At 44.7% G+C, this 16692-nt stretch overlaps 1 protein-coding gene across 10 annotated transcripts in view; it reads left to right on the top strand.

The window, feature by feature from the left end:
* The first annotated feature begins 1490 nt into the window (after positions 1 to 1490).
* The window catches only part of KAT6B (lysine acetyltransferase 6B), a 230105-nt gene continuing 214903 nt past the window's right edge, over positions 1491 to 16692 (top strand). For 3 of the 10 annotated variants that reach the window (XM_049855896.1, XM_049855887.1, XM_049855895.1), the window contains exons 1-3: positions 2458 to 3071; positions 12002 to 12074; positions 15153 to 16031. In XM_049855896.1, coding sequence (XP_049711853.1) covers positions 15411 to 16031 — 621 coding nt within the window. In that variant the 5' untranslated portion in view covers positions 2458 to 3071; positions 12002 to 12074; positions 15153 to 15410. Of the gene's footprint in view, positions 1650 to 1837; positions 1967 to 1986; positions 2154 to 2457; positions 3072 to 8176; positions 9068 to 12001; positions 12075 to 15152; positions 16032 to 16692 lie in introns of those variants that run through there. The other 7 variants (XM_049855892.1, XM_049855890.1, XM_049855888.1 and 4 more) reach the window with 7 other exon arrangements.

Here is a 16692-nt window from a genome sequence, read left to right as displayed (position 1 = left end):
CTTATTAACGTCTCTCTCTTTGAAATATCTAAATGAACTAGAACAAGCTACTGAAGATGCTAAATAGAAGAGGTAGGGAGAGACTCTGAGGAAACCCAAACTGCAGCTTATTTGTTTTTTTTTATCAGTAATGTAGCTCAAAAGTAGCCAAGCGGATGGCCAGAGCTTTCCCTGTGTTTTGTTTCACTGGGCTGAGCCTTTGAATGCCAAGATTTAATCTAGAGAGGTTTGTGTTTTTAAAAACTAACAACCAAGTAATAAAACACCTATAAAAGGGGGTTTATAATGGAAACTGTGACAGTTTTGAGTGTAGTGTTACAACTCTCTGCTCCCCTTCTCCTATCCTTTCATCCATCTCTGTGCCCTTTGTCTTTGCTCGTTTCTCACCTTGCTGCCAAGAAGCATATACATGGGGGGGGGGGCCTCACACCCCAAAGTAGCAGAGCATTTTTTAAAGAGTGAAGTGTGTATTCGGTCTTCTGCCTTTGCTGACAGGGCCAGGCTGCTTGTTTTGTTTGTTTGTCTGAGATAAGAACTGAGATAAGTTGCTCTAACAAAGTACCCACCTAGTTTGCACAGTGGTTTCTAATGGGGGGTTGAAGATGCTGCTGCTGCTGCGAAGTGTCCGTGGCATGCAGATACAGAAGTCAACCAGGGCAGGGAGCCTGGGGCCTCCTCTCCCTGGTACCCTGCACCACCCCACCAGGGCCCAAGATCGCCCTGACTTCAGACGCAGACTTCAGTCAACAGGTGGTTTTCCACCCAGGCCACCATGCCTGAAACTTGGTTATTCTTTTTTAAAGCCATAGTTCTCCTCCTCCTCCTGAAGAAATGGCGCTTGGGAAGGGAAACTTCGTGCTCAAACTCTGTAGGAGCCATTTCTTGAGCTTATCTTTCATAATTTCTTTCGTCTCCCCTGCCTGCCTCCCACCCATCTCAGGGAAGAACGAGAGACGATCTCTTCAGAGTCCGGAGGGCGCTGGGAGGCATGTGGGCAGCGTCAGGGTGGCCTCGCCTGGGCGGCCAGAGGAGCCCCCAGTCTCCCTCATCTGGGCCTCAGGAACTCGGGGGGCCCAGGGGAAGCCTGGAAAGCCGAACTTCGCCATCAGCTTTCCTTCGAGCACTGGCTGGAGGAGACGGGGGAAGGGCCCCCCAGCCGTCTCCCCTCTTCCCCCCAGCACCTCTACCATCTGCTGCAACGCCCAAGAGAGCACTCAGGACGCAGCTCGGAGCTCGCCAGCTCCTCGCAGGCCGGGGCGCCCGGGAGGGGGCATCTTGAGGGGCAGCTCCCCCCTCCAGCCCGCGCCTGACATCCCCACTCCCACCCGAGGATGCCGCCGCCGTGCCCTGTCCGCAGTCGCTGAATGTCACTGCTCCCTCTTCCTCCTGGTCAGGGTAGACAGCCCTCGAAGCGCCCTCCATCCCCAAACTGCCGCGCTCACCCGAGGGCGTAAGGCCCGGGTAGAGGGCGAAGTTTGGGGCCCACGGCGGCGGGAGGGGGGCGCGCTGGCGAGGACCGCACCTCTGTCCCAGGCCCGGCGGGGACACTCCCCTCCCCAAACGGCCCAGGCGTCCCCATCCTCCCGCGGACACCGGCATCCCCGCCCTCCCCCGAGGGTGGCAAGCGGAGCCCCCCAGGGCGGAGGCAGGTACCCCCGGGGCGGAGACTGGGGCGGGCGGGGTCCGGGCTGCGCCCCCGGCCGGGCCGGGCGGGCTAGCGGGCGGCGCGGGGGGAGCGGGGCTGGGCGGCGCTGCCTCGGGCTCTGTGCGCTGCAGCCCGGAGCCGAGGAGGAGGAGGAGGCGGAGGAGGAGAAGGAGGCGGCGGCGGTGGGTCCCGGGCGGGGGGAGCGCGGCGCTGCGGACCCGGGCGGCTGGCAAAGGACGAGGCGGAGGCTGAGGAAGGCAGCGGGGAGACCCGGGCTGCAGCAACAAAGGGCAGCAAGCGATTGGCCCGGCTGCAGGCGAGGTTAGCCGGGGACCCGGGTGGCCGGAGGCAGCGGCGAACGGTGCACGTGCTTGCAGACACGGGCGAGTGTGGAGCTGGGGGGTGCACGCCCGGCGGCTAGGGGCTTGCTCCCCCTCGGGATGGGATGGCGAGGAGGCTGCAGCGACATCGTTCTGCCTGCACCCGGCCTGGGGCTTGCAGGGCAAGGGTGTGTGTGGGGGGAAGGATGCGAACCAGGGGGCGGGCGAGTAGTCGCCCGGGACGGGACGGGAGAGAGGGTGGAGGAGGGGGCGGGATGGAACGCTCCGGGCGGCGCGCCCGTCCGCGCGCTCCACCGCGGGAGCTGGAGACTGAGAACCTCGAATTTTAACTTCGCGTGCCCGCCCGCGCGCGCCCGCCCGCGCCCACCCCTAAATCCTGCGGCCGCCGCCAGCGATCAGCTCTCACACAAACTTTAGCTGCGGGCTAGGGGGAGTGAGGTGAGTGGGGGAGGGGAGAGGGAGAAGGACCTCTGATTGGCGTTGTCTCTAGCCAATAAGGCCAAGCGCCTATCCTGCGAGTCGACCCAATCCATTCCTAGCGGCGGAGGGGGCAGGTAGGTGGAAGCAGAGGTGGCGCGGTGCCTGGGAGAGAGAAAAAGAGCTGGACCAATAGGTGCCCGGGAGGGGCGGGCCCAGCGCTCTGTTGATTGGTACTGGCAGTGGACCCTCCCCCGGGGTGGTTCCGGAGGGGGATGATGGGTCGAGGGGTGTGTCTATACGGAGGCAAGATGACCGGCAGGAACGTGCCCCAATGGGCTACAGAGTGGTTAGTGAGTGGGTGACGGACAGACCCATAGGCCAACGGGTGGCCTCAGGTGTCTGCGGTCTCGTCCAATGGAGCAGCGCCGGGGCGGGGCCGCGGCTCGGGTTTAATGAAACTCCATTGGGCTGTAATCAGTGTCATGTCGGATTCATGTCAACGACAACAACAGGGGGACACAAAATGGCGGCGGCTTAGTTCCTACCCCTGGCGGCGGCGGCAGCGGTGGCGGAGGCGACGGCACGTCCTCCAGGCGGCAGCCGCGGCTTTTTTCTCAGGCAGCGGCAACCCCCCGGCAGGCGCGGTGGCGGTGGCGCGCGGCCAGGTCTGTCGCCCGCCCCCCGCGCGTTCCCAAGGGGAGGAGACTGGGCGGGAGGGGGCAGGAAGGGGGGGGATCGGGGGCTTCTGACGCCCCTCCCACAGGCCTCTGCGCGAGGGTCACCGCGGGGCCGCTCGGGGTCAGGCTGCCCCTGAGCGTGACGGTAGGGGGCGGGGGAAAGGGAGGAGGAATAGGCTCCGCCCCCCAGTGGGCCCTCCAGGGCGAAGGGGCGTGGCTCGAGGGCGCAGGGGGCGGGGCGAGATCGGGGTGGGGGCGGGGTCCGGGTAATCGGAAGGCGGGGGCTTGGAGGGGACTTCTGAGTGTGAGTGAACTGGTAGGAGTCATGGGGGTCTGGCGAGTGTTTGGGGAGCACTGGTGAGGGGTGAAAGGAAGGGGAAACTGGAGGTGTGGAAGCAGGTGCTGAAGGGAAAGTAGAGAGGGGTGCAGTTTTGGAGATGTGGAACAGGGACCGAGGGGTATGTGAGGGCAGGTGAAATGATGCAGAAGGGTGAGATTGTAGTTATCTTGGGCAGAGTAAGGATGGACTTGGGTGTGGTGGATGTAAAGTTGAGAAAGGAATGCAGAGTAGATTATGGGTGGGGGAAGTATCGACCCTTGTGAGGAGCAGGTAGGATTGCTTTGGTGGAATAAAACCAAACCCATTGCTGTGGAGTACATTCTGACTTATAGCGACCTTATAGGATAGGGTAGAACTGCCCCATACGGTTTCCAAGGAGCACCTGGTGGATTCAAGCTACTGACCTTTAGGTTAGCTGCTGTAGCTCTTAATTACTATGCCACCAGGGTTTCCATTTAGTGGAATGCGCACGTTGAAATGGAAAGGAGGTTTGCTGGCTTTGGAGCATATGGAGCATAAAACAAACATGGGAGGATGGGACGATTGTGATAGGGAGAGTCTCCAAAAGATATGAAGAAAAGTGCAGGAAGGCAAGGGGGGCTATTTAGAACTTGCAGAAAATCTCGTGGGGATTGGGGATTCAGGGGTTGGGAAAAGGCAGCAGATGTGAAGAAAGATGGGCAACAGGCCTGGGTGAATGTGATTTGGTGGACTGTGCCTGGAGTGAAGATGGGGCAAAGAAGGGTGTTGGTTTGGGAGACAGGCTTGTTTGATAGGCTGGATTTCCTGGGCAATACTTGAACCTGAGACTTGAAGGTGGGGCAGAAGTGGAGCACGGTGTCCCAGGAAGAAGCATGTACACCACTTTGGGAAAGGACATTGGATATTTTTGCATTCACAAGTACTTTGGTATAGTCAGAGTGTGGGGAGTGGTGGGAGATGAAGCTGCAACGGCAGGGGAGGGGCTAGATTACAAATGGCCTCCTATGCTTGGTAAAGGAGTTTAAACCCGACAGCTCAGAGAGGGTGTTGAGATATGATAAAGAGAGTATTAGGCGAGGATTATGAAGGGGTAATGATGAAGAATTACAGTTGTGGGAAATGGGAAAAGGGAGCCAATGAACCAAGTATGTTTGGGGCAGAGGTACCACGAAATTCAAGGTGAACAGCATATGAAGACGCTTCCGTATATGGATGGAGGTGGGAGCAGCAACTAAGAATTAGTTGTGTTGGGGTAGGCCTAGTTCTGTGGTTCTCCAAAGAAGAATGTTTTTGAGGACTGCCTCTGTGTCTTCTACATCCTAGATTTTCTGGGATAGCTCTGAAATAAAAGCACTGCATTCTTTTGTTAATCATAAGTTTATAACACATGTATCAAAATGAATTGGGACAGTACTTTTATGTTTTTAAGAAGGAAAGGATAATTTTGTGTATTTCAAAAAGGGTAAGGTTCTTACCTGGGACCTTCTACTTAGGGTTGAAGGTTGGGAGGTGAAGTGATGGTTAGGGAAAAAAAAAAAAAAGATTTTGATATTAAAGGAGGAATATCCTAAGACATCGTGATTCCAGGGAATGACATGGTCAGTACAAGTTTTGCCAGTTCGCCATACCCAGGCCTCTGAGTAGAGTGGATGTTACGTCATTGCCATTATATTTTATGTTTAACACATACACTGCTTGTGAAGCTCAGGTGCAAACTGTCAGATGTGAGGCAGGGCATGGGAGGCAGTATGGGGGAGTGTTGGAAGCTGGTTGAGGAAGTTTGATAAATAGTTTCACTGTGCTTTAGAAACTCATGGATTTTTACATACCAGAAGACTTAACTGGCCCGGCTCTACTATATGCCATTCTTAACAGGCAACTTTCTCAGTTTCTGAAGTAGTTCTGTACAGTATAGCCTTCAGTTTTGCATGTGCAGACACATACTTGCATTTGTATAAAGTGAGAGAAAACGAACTTGTTTTTTGATGGTAAGGATGTGTGAGCTATAGTAATCAGTCTTTGCTTACAGAATGGTAAATGAAACATGGTTGGGAGAAGTAGGATGAAGTGGTATTTTGTCTCTGTAATAACCTTATTTACATTCCCAACTCACCACCCACCCGCTGCTGTCAAGTTGATTCCGACTCATAGTGACCCTATAGAACAGAGTAGAACTGCCCCATAGGGTTTCCGACTCATAGCGACCCTGTAGGACAGAGTAGAACTGCCCCATGGGGTTTCAAAGGTGGTAAATCTTTATGGAAGCAGACTGCCACTTCTTTCTCCTGTGGGGCGGCTGGTGTATTCAAACTGCTGACCTTTTGGTTAGCAGCTGAGCACTTAATCAGTGTACCACCAGGGCTCCTCCCACATTTCCAAAGGTATGTGTATATAAGCATCTTTTTATAGGACTCCCACAGTCTTTTGATAGGTGTGTACCGGTAGACCCGAGAAAGAGAATATACCATAATTTTGTATCGTCTGTTCTGCTGTTGCTGGATATTTGAGTGGTTTCCAGTTTGGAACAATTATGAACAAAGCTGCTATGAGCATTTCTGTACGTGGTCATCTGGTGCACATGTGCGCAAATTTCTCTAATGTGTATGCCTAGGAATGGAGTTGCTGGTTCAGAGGCAGGGTGACTATCCTGGTTTATGCCTGTTATCCCAGTAGACTTTATATAATCCTTTAATTCTCGAAAGTGTCTGAGTTTGGGTAATAAGTTGTGCGGTTGCCCTTGTCGTAGGATGTGCTTTTCTTCAACTTAACTAGGTGCCAGTCAAGCTGTTTTTCAAAGTTTCGTACCAGGTTCCCTCCCTCCAGTGTTATGAGAGTTCCCATTGCTTCTTGTCCTCTCCAATCCTCAGTCTTGTTAGTTTTTAGGATTTTAGCCAGTCTGGAATATTTTTTATTTACCTGATTGAACAGTTGTTCACATATTTATTGGCCATTTGGAATTTCCCATTTGTGAAGCTCTTGTTCAAGTCGTCCCTCTCACCCCCTCCGACCCGCTTTTTAAAATCGGGCTGTGTCTTCATGACTATCCCCAAGTCCTTTACTTACTCTGGACACATGTTCTTTGTCATGTGTGTATGTTGCCGGTGCTTTCTTTATTCTGTGGCTTGCCTTTTCACTCTCTTTATGGTGTCTTTTAATGAACAGAAGTTCTCAGTTTTCATGGAGCCAATTTATTGGTCTTTCTTTATAGTTAGTGCTTTTTGTGTCTTGCTTTAAGAATCTTTTCCTTCCCTGAGGTCACGAAGATATTCTATTATGCAGTATTAGCTTCTAAAAGCTTTATTGACCTTAGAAGATGTATGAGTAAAATACACTCTTCTTGACCCTGACCATGTCATTACAAATTTATTTTGCTTTATTTCTCTTCTATTCTCTGTCTTGAATTTTTACTTGTCTACCACTATAACTAAGAGCTAGGTGTTGACTTCCCCTGTCTCTTTGGAGAAAATGGCCATATAGCTAGAAGTTCAGTTAAATTAGATTTTACAGGTCTCCAGCTGATTGTACTGCCCTTTTTCCTTTAATGAGCTAGTATTTTTATTGTATTTCTGCTCTGTGCCTGCCATCATCCTTGGCTCTTTGCATATTTGTTATCTCAATTATTCTTAATACTTCTGTAAAACAGGTGTATTCTCATTGTTACAGATGAGAAAACTGAGACTTAGATTGAGTAATATGTCCAGGATCCCATAGGTTAGATAGCTGGCAAAGTGGGGACTTGACCCCTGAACTCCATATATTTCCCAGGGTGGCACACCTATGTATCGAATAAGATTTCAGAAGCCTATTCTTTGATAATATCCGAAACCAATGAGAATAATTTTCTTGCTTTTAATGTAACACGTAGTCCTAATTAAAGCACATGTAGCTAACTCTTTTCAAAGTGGTAAGATGATCAACCTTTCTGTGTATGTTAGAGTACTTAGAGTTGGAGTGACCAGTAGACCTTAAAGGGTCTTTGAATGGGCTTTAGATGTTTTGTAAACCCCTGAAACTGTGTGCAAATGTGTATATGTACATGTATTCATTTTTTAAATAGGTCCGTACTTTTCTTGAGATTCTCAGAGGGGAATCCTATTTTATTTCCAGGCTATATCTGGATATATGGTCTGAAGACTTTTTGTAATAAAGCCAACACAGAATTCTGAAACGATCTGTATTTTCAAAATAACCTTTTAGAAGTTGAGATGTTAGATTTGTTTCTTAATACATTGTCCCCAGTCTTTGTTAAAAACTGACTAAAGCTAATTTGTGATTAGGCAGAAATCTAGGATTGCATAGAAATTTTTAAATGCCAAGAAAAGATACTTCAAATTTAGTTGATTATTTCCTAAGTGAAAGTGCTTAGTTATATCATCATTATTAATCAGTGTGCCCTGACTCCAAAGGCCCCATGACTTCAAATGACTTTTCATCTTGTGTCTAAAACCCTCTGTTTTACAAGGGATCAGATTTCCTGTGAGGTTCCTGACAGTGTGATTAAATTTTAGAGAGTGAAACTATTGAGCACTTCAGTGCAGGGATGACTACGCAAACCTAATTCCTGGGCTTCACCAGGAGCTTTGGGACATGTCGCTGCTCATTTATGATGATGATGTTGAAACTAATCTTTGCTAGGGATTATGGAAGCCATAATAGTTTATGGATGGTTCAGTTATTGTTTGTTCAGGCAGATTTACACAATTATAGTTTAATGACATAACAAGGATATTGTCAACTAGGAAAGCATGACATGAAAAATTAAACTTCCAATTAATATAATATGTATTAGTTGAAATGATAATTTTCATGGTGATTTAGCCTCTTACAAATCCTTGGAAAACATTATTAGCTTATGAATTGAAAACTCTCTATGTTAATGAGTAGTGAGAAAGAACTTAGTATTACTCTAAAAAGATGAGGAATTAAATATCCAAACTAACATTCAGTGAGTGCCTACTCCAGGTTCGCTGCTGAGTTAACTCCTAAATTGAACAAGATTGAGCTGTGGAGAGATGAAATGCTGGTTGCTTCTGTTTACTCCCTCAAACACCCTTCCAGCACATACTGATTAGATACTATTGCCAGAACGATTAAAACTTTCAACAAAATTATGTGTGTGTGTTTGCACTCCACTATCCTCTATCCACTTACATTGTGTCACCTACTCCTGCAGTGGCTTCCTGTTACTTTATCTGTCATGTTCACACTCCTCAGCCCGGCTTTTGCTGTGTCGAATTTATTTTGTATCCCTTTTCCACACATACTTTTTAGAGGCAAGCACGAGGACTCGCTGTCCCTTTTGTTTGACGCCCATTCTTAACTTCTGTGCCTTCTCCTAGATTCCCTTCATTCATTGACTGATATATTCATTTAACCAATAGACATTGAACCCAGGTTGTGGTCCTGTGAAATTTGGGACATACGAAGATGAATCAAGCATGAATCCTGTTCTAATATTTTTATAGTCTAGTAAGGGAGATGAGGTCAGTACATAAATAAACATAATAGAAAGTGAGAAGTGAATGCTGAAATAGGAAGAAAGCTGAAGTTTTTTGTTAGACAAATAGATTTGGAAGTTCTGAGAGGGTGTCCTTTGCACCGGGCCATGAGGGATTTGGCAGAGCGACGGGACAGTTACCCAACATCTACATGGCCTTCCCAGGTACAGTATAAGTCTCATCCATCCTAGGGGTGTTCTGTGCTTCTGCAGTTCATGTGGTTTCAGCAAGGTATAATGCACAGTTTTCAGATGGCTTTTCTGTAATCAGAGGAACCCTTGCTTTGAAGTGAATTTTATGGGGAAGCCCAATATGTAAAACAGTTAAAGTGGTGCAAGGGGTTAGGACAGCCTTAGAGTGTAGCCCACAAGGGGCAGCAGCAGGTGGTCCCTGAGGGACTTTATCACAAAGGATTGAAAGCGACTGGAGGGGGAGGAAAGAGCCTGGGCTCTGGCATCTGAGTTGGAATCCTTCGCGCTAGGTCTCTGAGGCCTGGCCACGTCGAGCCGGTTTTCCTGTTGTAAAATGGGGCAACAGTGCTACCTTATGGGGTTGCTTTACAGTTTTCTGACAGTCTGTAGAAAGTACCTGACCCATAGTAGGTGTCAGAAAATGGTTTGTTGTTGTTGGTTGCCATGGAGTTGACTCCAACTCTTGGCGACCTTTTGTAAAACAACAAAACATTGCCCGGTCCTGTGCCATTTTCATGATTGTTGATATGTTTGCAGTCACTAGAAAAGGGCATAATGTTTGGTAGAGGGTCAGCGAAAATGAGGAAGACCCTCGATGAGATGAATTGACAGAAAGTGGTAGTTAGTTTTACCATAAATTAGTGCTTTGTTATTTCTTAATTGCTTCTTATGTGTTCTGTCTCTCCAACTTAGTAGGAAAATTGGTGCTCACACTTGTTTTGTATTCCCCACAAGCACCTACTACAGGGCTGTGTGCACAGAACATCGTCTCGCTAAATATTTGTTGGCTGTTCTTTGATTAGTATTTATAACCTCAACTCCCAGTTCACATGTTTTGGGCCTCAAGCATTGATTTTAGGGGAAGTAGATGCATCCAGGAGTTGAAAGTTAACAAATATCACCATATGGATGATGTTTGATGTTGTCAGACAACAGATATTTGTTAACTGAGGGTGCTATTTTGAGCACTGCCAGTGTCTGTGCTGGGGGCTTATAAAAGAAAAAGTCAGAGTCCCTTCCCATAAGCTGCTGATGTTCTTTTTGGGAAGGCACTGTTAAGGTTTGTGCATCCCTAAACCCTAACAGAGGGGAGAGGAAGGCTGTCCAGTTGCTTAGTTGTTTTGTGCAGCTTTACAGTGGGCTTTCAGAAAATCCAGGCACTTCTAAGAGTAAGAGCTAAAAATAACTGTTGGTAAGTAAAACTCAGGATGACCAAAGAGTAAACTCTATTATTAATCTTTATTTTCCTAACACTATTTTTAGCTCATCCATGATCTCATGACTCCAGTGTTATGACATTGATTTTGAAACCACACATAGCTTTAGTAAAAGCTTGGAGAAGGCTTCACGTAATATTTATTATCTGGGATATTTTGACTCTTCTCATGCTGACATGAATATTTCTGAATAGTGTTGATATTTATATAATACTAATGAAGCCTAAAGTTCTGTGTTGGACTAAGCATTTCCCTAGATCTGTTTAGAATACTTTGTAATGAATGATGTAAATAGTGTTTTATTATAAGACTGTGTAATACAACCATGTAATTTACCAATATTATTTTGTAGTCTAAAAATAAAATGATTCAAATCTTTAGAAAATAGCATGATTTAGCATGAGTCCCTGAATTAATTTAGAATGATTCTCTTTTTTTAATAGCCTTTTGGTCCAACTTTCAAGTTTTTATGCAAAAAAAAAAAGAAGTGAACTATTTTAGCATTTTAACTTGTGATAGTCTGTCTTACTACATGTGAAATAAATCTCAGCGCTCTCAAAAAGAGAATGATGTGGATAATTCTGAATCTGGGGGAGAAAAGCATTTCTATTTGGCTTTTGAATGAATGATGCATTTTTTTCTTGTGGATTGGTCTTTCTATTTAGATACTGCTTAGACTAAAATAATTGGTTTTCAATCTATTAGTTTATACCAGTTTACACTGGGGCCAGTGGGATGTCAGAAACCACCCAGCCCAAGATTAAAAAATTTGCAGTGGATAATATACAAAGTGGATAATATCTGTGTGTTTAGTGGAGAATTGGCTACAGATAAGAGACTTCTGATTTTGTTCCTGTCCTAGCTGTACTTTCTGTTTTTTTTAAAACACTGTGATTCTGCTTGTTGCAAAGAGCTGCTGAGTTACATCTGCTTCTGCCTAATTAACTCTGTTGGTTGGTGTCAGATGAGAGCTAATTTTGAGATTAAATTGAGGAGTGGGGTGTGTGTCTATGGCCGGGGGAAGGGAGAGGGAGCCTGTAAGGTTGCTTAGTTGTTTTGTTTGAGATCAAAATGTGGCTATTCGCAGTTGTCACTTTTAAATTTATTTTTTGCCTTTGAAGTAAAAATGATCACTACTGTCCTAATATGTTGCCCGGGAAAACACACACTTACTATGGTAGAAACTGGTACACCCACCTTTTAAGTGAGGTTATTGACTATATCTTGATAGTCCAATCAGCACTTAGGTGCCAGGAAACCTTTGGGATGAATAGTGACTACTACCCAGGAAAGGTAGTGCTGACCTTAAAACAACTTTTGACTCTTTTCTTACACCTGCCTCCTGGATAGTAGAGTAATAGTGGGATTTTTTTTTTTTTTTTTCATGATGGAAGCCTTTTTTAGGACTCTGTCACAAACCTGATTTTTAAAAATTGGCAGAAAGGTCTGGCATTAGGGAAGAGAGAAGTTTATTTCTTTAGACACTTTCCTTGGGACTTACATTTCTTGTCCTGCAATCTGAGTTCATAAACACCCTTCAGTGGTCTAAGTTACTGTATCACCCAATCAGTGATATACTAATAAACTGCTTGAAGCTGTTTGTATTGAGTTGTTGTGGAGATCCGTAGATGGTTGCTGCGTTGAAGGGATGTCCTTATGCCCGAATTAACGTTTACTTTTCTTCTTTTAGCAGATTTGCCGGAAGACCTGGACAATCTTCAGTTTTATCATGGACTGTTAAAACGTTTGGAGTTTCAATTCTGGTATTTTCCCTTTTTTATTTTATTTTTAAGAAATAAAGTATCTTACTGAAATGTGTTGGTAATGAATATGAACTGTGATTCTGATTGTGGGTGAGGATTGTGGTAAAAGCTTGTCATGAAGGTGTGTTTTGGGAATTTATCAGCTATGAAATGCGCTTTGTCTTAATATATGTTCATTGGCTTGTGTAACCAGCATGCCTGAAAGCAACTTTGCCGTACTGGGTACTCTTCTGTGACCTCTTCCCTTGCTTCCTGCAGTTGTATTTTGTGCAGTTAAATTAAATTAGTTGTGATTCATCCTGAATAAATGATGAAAGATGAAATAATTACTTGGACACAGTGAAATGTCTTCTAATGAAATTTTGCCCCAAACCATTTTACTTTGGAAAGATCAATTTCCTGTTCTAAACTTACTAACACAAGAATGATTCCTGTGTTCTAGCCTGAAAGTGGCTGTACTGTGAAAGCCAGTGAGTTCATTCCTAAACACACCGTGTTCCAAGTCTAACATTTTTGTCAATGATTTATATAATGACACAAAAGGGAGTGCTTATTAGATTTGCAGATGACATAGATGACAAAGTCAAAATTCAAAACAATCTTTTAACAGGTTGGAAGATAGACACAAACCAACAAGGTGAAATTGAACTGTAATAAATCTAAAATCCAAGCATTTAGAGTTACCCAAGGAAGGGGATAGAAAGACTCAGCTTGACAGCATTTTTGAAATAAAATCTGGAGTTTTTGTTGACTGCATGCTCAGCAGGAGCCACTTGTGTGGCGGAGCTGTTAAGAAAGTTCACGTAACCTTGGGTTGCATTTGTAACTGGATAATGCCTCAAATGCCAGATTTTAAGATGGGCATTATTCAGATTGGTGAGCAACCAAGGGAAGGTGGTACTCAGCAACCATGCGATAGGTGGAAGGGTTACGAAGGTCAGATATGAATGGTCTAAGGTAGAGCTGGAGGTAGAGTGGGATCTGGTTGTTAAGTGGTTTTTGAAAAAAGCTTGTTGGTTCAAATATTTGAAGGCTGTCATATTGACAGAATAGTAAGAATTTCTTGGGACTATTTCAGGGGAACTACGACTAGAGTGGGTAGAAGTAATGGGGAAGCAGATTTTGGCCCCTGTAACCAAGAAATATGTTATGGTTAGAGCTGTTCAGCAGTGGTGTGAGCAGCCTCAGAAAGTGTCAAGTTCGCGACCACTGGAAGTATAAGTAGAGACACAATGGCCCATCTCATGGGGGATATTGAATAAGGGATCTTTTACTGGGTTTCTAGAGGTAGGGTTGGATGACCTCTAAAGTCCCCTTCAGCCTCAAATTTCTCAACCTGAGGGGGGAAAATGGAGTGAATGTACAGTTGACTGATCCCAAAGAGGACGGTCCTTTTTCAGCTGCCTCTTTCAAGCTGTTTGAACAAATATGGTCCAGTGGCCCAATTCTCTTTCAGCAACACGACAGTATTTTTTTTTTTTTTTTAAACTCTAGCTTCTTTGAGAGCAAATTTTATTTTATTCAGTATATCTTTTGAGGAAAGATATAATTTTTGTCCTCTAGGTACAGTCTATCTAAATAAATAATCAGAGGTACCTTTAATTTTGTAATTTATTAGACATTTTCCAAATTGTGGGCATTGCATTTGATGGAAATGATGACAGCAATTATATGTTGAGTAATTTAATCCTTTCAACAGTCCTGTGAGGGATATACTATTATTGCCTACAAGTAAAGTGTCTGAAGCTTATTAAGTCACTTAACCAAGACATTGGCACAGCTGGGATTTGAACCCACTTTGGTCTGACTGCAGAGGCAGTACTAGCTAGAGCAGGCTAGTTCAGGAAAGAAGACTGCTGGACTTAGATTTAGAATAATGGCGTTTGAGCCTTGAGTCTACTACTATTACTTTGGGTGAGTTATATCTTTCCCCAAGCCTCAGCTTACCTACAGTTATCCTGAAGATTAAATGACAAAGGCTATGAACACACTTTATAAACATTAAACCATAAATGAGTTAAGATGTGGATATTATTAGTGGAGAGCAAGATTAAGGAGCCCTGGTGGCGCAGTGGTTAAGAGCTCAGCTGCTAACTAAAAGATCGGTAGTTGAAATCCACCAGCTGCAACTTGGAAACCCTATGGGGCAGTTCTACTCTGTCCTATAGGATTGCTATGAGTTGGAAGTGACTTGATGGCACATAACAGCAACAACAACAAGATTAGAGCTCAGGTCTGGCACCACTGCCAGGTCAGGGCGCTTTCTGCAGGTGCTCTTTGCAGATGTACTCAAGGCCACATTGGAGCTCTGGGATGATTTTTGTGTACACCAGGAGGCTTTCAACAATACCTCTGTCCATCTGGAATCAGATTTTTATGAGTCTGTCTTGTATGGAGCTGTTTCATGAGCTAACTGGGTATTAAGATACTAGAACGCTACATTATTTAAAGGTGAAGGGTTATGTTACTGTATGAGTTTCAGTTTTCTAAACTGTGGGTTAGAGGGTGTCAAGGTTGGGAGGATATGATTCCATAGAGGTGGCTGGATGGGAAATTTTTTTATGTGTGAGGCTTGGGAAATGCAGTACTTAGCTGAAATAGAAGAATGGGGCTTATTAGTCTTTTCTTTTTGAAGTTTAAGATTTCTTGAAGAAAGTTTAATATATTTCCACCGGAATTTTTATGCCATAAAATTATTCTTTGATGTTTACTTTACATATTTGTGATAGTCATATCTTGAACCACTTTCATGTAAGTTTATTTTAATAATGGTGATTCATTAAATATATAACTTAAATGTGGTTTTTCAGTGTTCATGAATCACTTCATATAACAACAAGTGAGAAATCCTAAAATAAAATAAATCCTTCTCAGACTGTGTCCCAGTTTCTGGTTGGAAAATAAGAGTTACTAAGGCCGTGTTACGCAATACCTTCTTGTTGCCTCCGTGGTCATTTCAGGGGGAATTTTTTCTTGCTAGAGTTGCATCTGAAAAAGTAATACTAAAGAATCTTTTAATTTATTTAAAAAAATTCCATTATTAAGAGCCATTCTCCCCTCCCTTTTTTATCCTTCAAGGTCTTGACTTCCTAGTTAAAGATGTTCTTCGCCCGAATGCAGTCGTTCCTGTTGGTAAAATAAGACGACTATCAACATTGCCTGTTTGTCCCCTTTTTAATCTCTTAAGGATGGATGTTTATAAGATGTTGTTTGATGTGGTCTGGAATGCTCTGTCCATTTATTGAATCATAAATGACTTTTAAATGTGCAAGTTCTGTTAAATACAAGGAGAATCTCTATGGGTAACTTTTGTATTGAAGAAGTCATTTGTCAACCATGGTAAAACTTGCAAACCCACTTTATACAGAGTGGATTCTTGAAGCTATACAGAAAATAAAAAAGCAAAAGCAGAGGCCCTCTGAAGAGCGAATCTGCCATGCAGTCAGCACTTCCCATGGGTTGGATAAGAAGACAGTCTCTGAACAGCTGGAGCTCAGTGTTCAGGATGGCTCCGTTCTCAAAGTCACCAACAAAGGCCTTGCCTCCTATAAGGACCCAGACAATCCTGGGCGCTTTTCATCAGTTAAACCAGGCACTTTTCCTAAGTCAACCAAGGGGTCTAGAGGATCATGCAGTGATCTCCGCAATGTGGATTGGAATAAGCTTTTAAAGAGAGCGATTGAAGGACTTGAGGAACCAAATGGCTCCTCCCTGAAGAACATAGAGAAGTATCTCAGAAGTCAAAGTGATCTCACAAGCACCACCAACAACCCAGCCTTTCAGCAGCGGTTGCGACTAGGGGCCAAACGTGCTGTGAACAATGGGAGGTTGCTGAAAGACGGACCGCAGTACAGGGTCAATTATGGTAGCTTAGATGGCAAAGGGGCACCCAAGTATCCCAGTGCTTTCCCATCCTCACTCCCACCCGTCAGCCTTCTACCCCATGAGAAAGACCAGGTAAGTGAAGAGGGAATGTTAAAACATTCTAAATATTGGCCATGTGACTTTTACAGTTTCAGTTAAATTCATTTTTGAGTAAAGTTTGATAAAATCAGAAGTTTTGCATTTGGGGCAAGCTTTTATATTCTAAAATATGTATATCGTTTTACCGTAGAAATTGTTCTACCTTGCTTTACAACTTATTGGTTGTCTAAGAGTTTCATGTGACGATTGTGTTAATGTGATGAGTAAGCTGTAATTGCTAATTGCTAAGTGCTTGAAGGAACCAGGATGGGTAACTTTAATCCTCCTTCCTCAAGCCAGGATCTTATGTATTTCAAAAATCTTAAGACAAGCCATTGTATATCCTTTTCTTCGTTATTTCAGAGAAAAGGCATCTATAGACTTATTTTAATGCCGATAACCTGTGCATTCCTAGAATTGTTTTAATACGTGACCTAAATCCCCTCCTGTTTTAAAGTCATTTATTATTGTCCAGTCCTTAGTGGGTATAATTTGTTGCTGTCGAGTCAATTCCAACTGATAGTTGACCCTATAGGACAGAGTAGAACTGTCCCGTGGGGTTTCCAAGGAGTGGCTGGTGGATTTGAACTGCCAACCTTTTGATTAGCAGCCGAATGCCTAGCCACTGCGCCACCGGGGCTCTTCAGTGGGTGTA

This window comes from Elephas maximus, chromosome 16 (genome assembly GCF_024166365.1).
Source record: "Elephas maximus indicus isolate mEleMax1 chromosome 16, mEleMax1 primary haplotype, whole genome shotgun sequence".
Lineage (NCBI taxonomy): Eukaryota > Metazoa > Chordata > Mammalia > Proboscidea > Elephantidae > Elephas > Elephas maximus.
The sequence above is the reverse complement of the archived record's forward strand: the minus strand, read 5'-3'. Positions and strand labels throughout refer to the sequence as shown.